The 2,814-nt window shown below is 63.1% G+C and overlaps 1 protein-coding gene across 1 annotated transcript; it reads right to left on the bottom strand.

Annotated features, from left to right (window-relative positions):
• Positions 1-1,595: 1,595 nt before the first annotated feature.
• On the bottom strand, positions 1,596-2,558 carry FOXB1 (forkhead box B1). Its single transcript, XM_049813352.1, has one exon. The coding sequence runs from the start codon at positions 2,556-2,558 to the stop codon at positions 1,596-1,598; it is 963 nt and encodes a 320-aa protein (XP_049669309.1).
• Between the last annotated feature and the right edge of the window lie 256 nt (positions 2,559-2,814).

Raw genomic sequence — 2,814 nt, forward strand, 5'->3', positions numbered from 1 at the left:
CACACATGCCGGGAACAAGAACACCAATATTTAAAATTCCATGCTTATTCTGTACAAGAAAAAAAAAAAAGTTAAAAAGAAATGTCTTTACAGTTTCAATAGACACTAATGCCGTTTGGGGGAGGGGGTCTTTTTTTTTTTCTTTTTTTTTTTTTTAACTTAAGCAGTTCACAGCAGAACAACAGTTCGGTTTCCAGCAAACTACCTAAAACTAGGAAGGAGTATATCAAACAAAAGTGCATTTTACACATTTTATAATCATTCCTATGCACAGACATTTACAGTTTCCCTAGCCCCCTCTCTCTTGTCTGCAAAGCTCCAACAGAAATCAGGATGACCTCCACAGTTTGTACCTGCTGTTGTGTTACTTCTCCACGTTTTACCAGTGACTTCGGCAGCTTTTCTGAAGCTGTGCCGGGTTGTGTGCTCGGCAGGAGGTTTATTTTCATCTTTTGTTTGTTTTTAAGCTACGAGATAAATAGCTAAAAAATGCAGAAGACAAAGAAACCCTCAGCTCCCCAAACCTTCAGGTCAATCGGAAGTTAACAGCCAAATCAACTTCTCTTTTCTCTTCCACCCGAAAACCGCAGTAAGCATCCACGTTACAACAGGTACTGCAAAGGGGACCTCATCTGATTTACGGTACAGCCGCAAGTTCAGTATTTACATGACGCCAGGCGCTTTGTAAACAGTATAGGTATGGAGTGAGTGACCGGGTGCCTTTCCGTCGGACGGCGCCCTGCCCCGCCGGCGCTCCCCGTGCCCGTCCCCCGCCGCCCCACGGCCGCAGGCGGGGACCCGCGGCCGGCAGGGCCGCCCGCCGCCGGCAGGGCCGCCCCGCGGCCGGCAGGGCCGCCCGCCGCCCTCCCGCTCGCCCGCCGCCTCCCTTACCTGCGGGGCCCTGGCTGCCAGCGCTCCGCTCCTTCTCGGGGGCGACGGAGCCCGCGGCCTCGCCCCGCGGCAATCCTGCCCTTCGCGTACCGACGGGACACGCGCGGGCGGACACGCACACGCACCCCCACCCACACAAAGGAGACGAGCGCTGCCCGGCGTTGCCAAGATCCAAGCGTTTGCCGCTCGGAGGCTGGAAACGTCGCTGCTCTCACGCGGCGAGACCGCAGCCGTTTCGCACTGCTTACGGTTTTCCCCATCGGTCCTGTACAAACCACTGCGCTTCCCCGGACAAAGGGCGGGCAAGAGGCATCGCCGGGCCGGGCTCGCCGGGTCCCCGGCGCACCGAAGATGCCTGAAGTACTTTCGGCAAACTAGTGATGCATGTGGCAGTTCCTACCGGGCGGGGGGGGGGGGGGGGGGGCGGGCCGGGTCGGTTCGTTTCGCCTCGGCAGGGCGGAAAAGCAAGTTCGGGACCGGGGAAGAAGCCGAGAGGCCGAGGAGGGCGAAGGCGAAGGGGCGAAGCGGGAAGGCAGCTCGCGCGAACGGCAAACCTCGGTTTCCCGCGGGGAGTTGTCTCTGCTTTCGAGGAAAAGAGGAGAGAGGAGGGAGGGAAGAGGCGGAAGGAGGGCGAAGGGGGGGAGGAGAGCTCCGAGGAAACTTCGGGAGAAGGGGGACGGCGGAGTCCGCGCGGGCGGCCCGGGTCAGTGCACCGCCACGGAGTGCAGGGCGGGCGCCGGGCTGGTGAGAGTCTCGCTGGGGGTGGCCGGGCTGCTTTGGCTGGTGGCCGTCTGCGAGGACGTGGGGCTGAGGGAGGGCGGCGAGTTCGAGAGGATGGTGGGGATGGGCGCGGGCAGGGCCGGCAGGGCCGGCACCGCGGCGGGGGTAGGCTTGATGGGGACGGGGATGGCCGGCAAAGTCTGCCCCCCATGGCAGAGCGGCTTAATGGGCACGCCGTAGGCGCCGTACTCGCTGCTGGCCACGGAGATGGGGGTGGCGGTGTCGATCATGCCGGAGCTGTACATGTGGGGCCAGCCCGTGCCAATGGAGCTGCCCACCGTAGTCAACTGGTTGGGGAGGGGGTAGGCGGCCGGCACGGGCTGCATCGTGGAGAAGGCGAGGCCGCCGGGCATCTTGTACTCTCTGGCGATGATGTTCTCGATGGCGAAGGGGTGCTTGAAGCTGGAGGGCTGGGACACGCCGAGGTTGTACGTGGACATCTGGGGCAGGTGGGTGCCGGTGGCCGCCAGGGCGCTGAGCCGCAGCTTCGCCTGCTGCTGCAGGTACTGCGCCGCGTCCGCCGGCTTGCTGGGGGCCAGGTGGTCCGACTTGACCACCTTGAAGCGCTTGCGGCGGCGCAGGAAGCTGCCGTTCTCGAACATGTCCCCGCAGCTGGGGTGCAGCGCCCAGAAGCTGCCCTTGCCCGGCTGGTCGGGGCGGCGCGGGATCTTGATGAAGCAGTCGTTGAAGGAGAGGTTGTGGCGGAGGGAGTTCTGCCAGCGCTGCGTGTTCTCCCGGTAGTACGGGAAGCGGTCCATGATGAACTTGTAGATCTCGCTCAGGGGCAGCATCTTCTCCGGGGAGCTCTGGATCGCCATGGCGGTCAGCGAGATGTAGGAGTAGGGAGGCTTCTGGTCGCTGTAAGTGTTTCTGCCCGGGCGAGGCATCTTCGCTAGGGAACCCGCGGAGATCTGCAGAAGGGCAGCGACAGGGAGGGGGTCGGGGGTGGCGGGAGAGAGTGAGTCCGAGAGGATTTGCACCGACACCCGGCCGGGGCAGCGGGTGGGTGCGGGGCCGGGCTGGAGAAAGAAGGGCACGGGGAAGGGGCACGGCGGTCCTCAGCCCTCGGGGCGGGGGGGACGGGGGGGACGGGGGGGGGGGCGGCGGGATGGGGGCAGGGGAAACCGACCCGGAGCTCTGCGC

The sequence above is a fragment of the Accipiter gentilis genome, chromosome 10, assembly GCF_929443795.1.
Source record: "Accipiter gentilis chromosome 10, bAccGen1.1, whole genome shotgun sequence".
Taxonomy (NCBI): Eukaryota; Metazoa; Chordata; class Aves; order Accipitriformes; family Accipitridae; genus Astur; species Astur gentilis.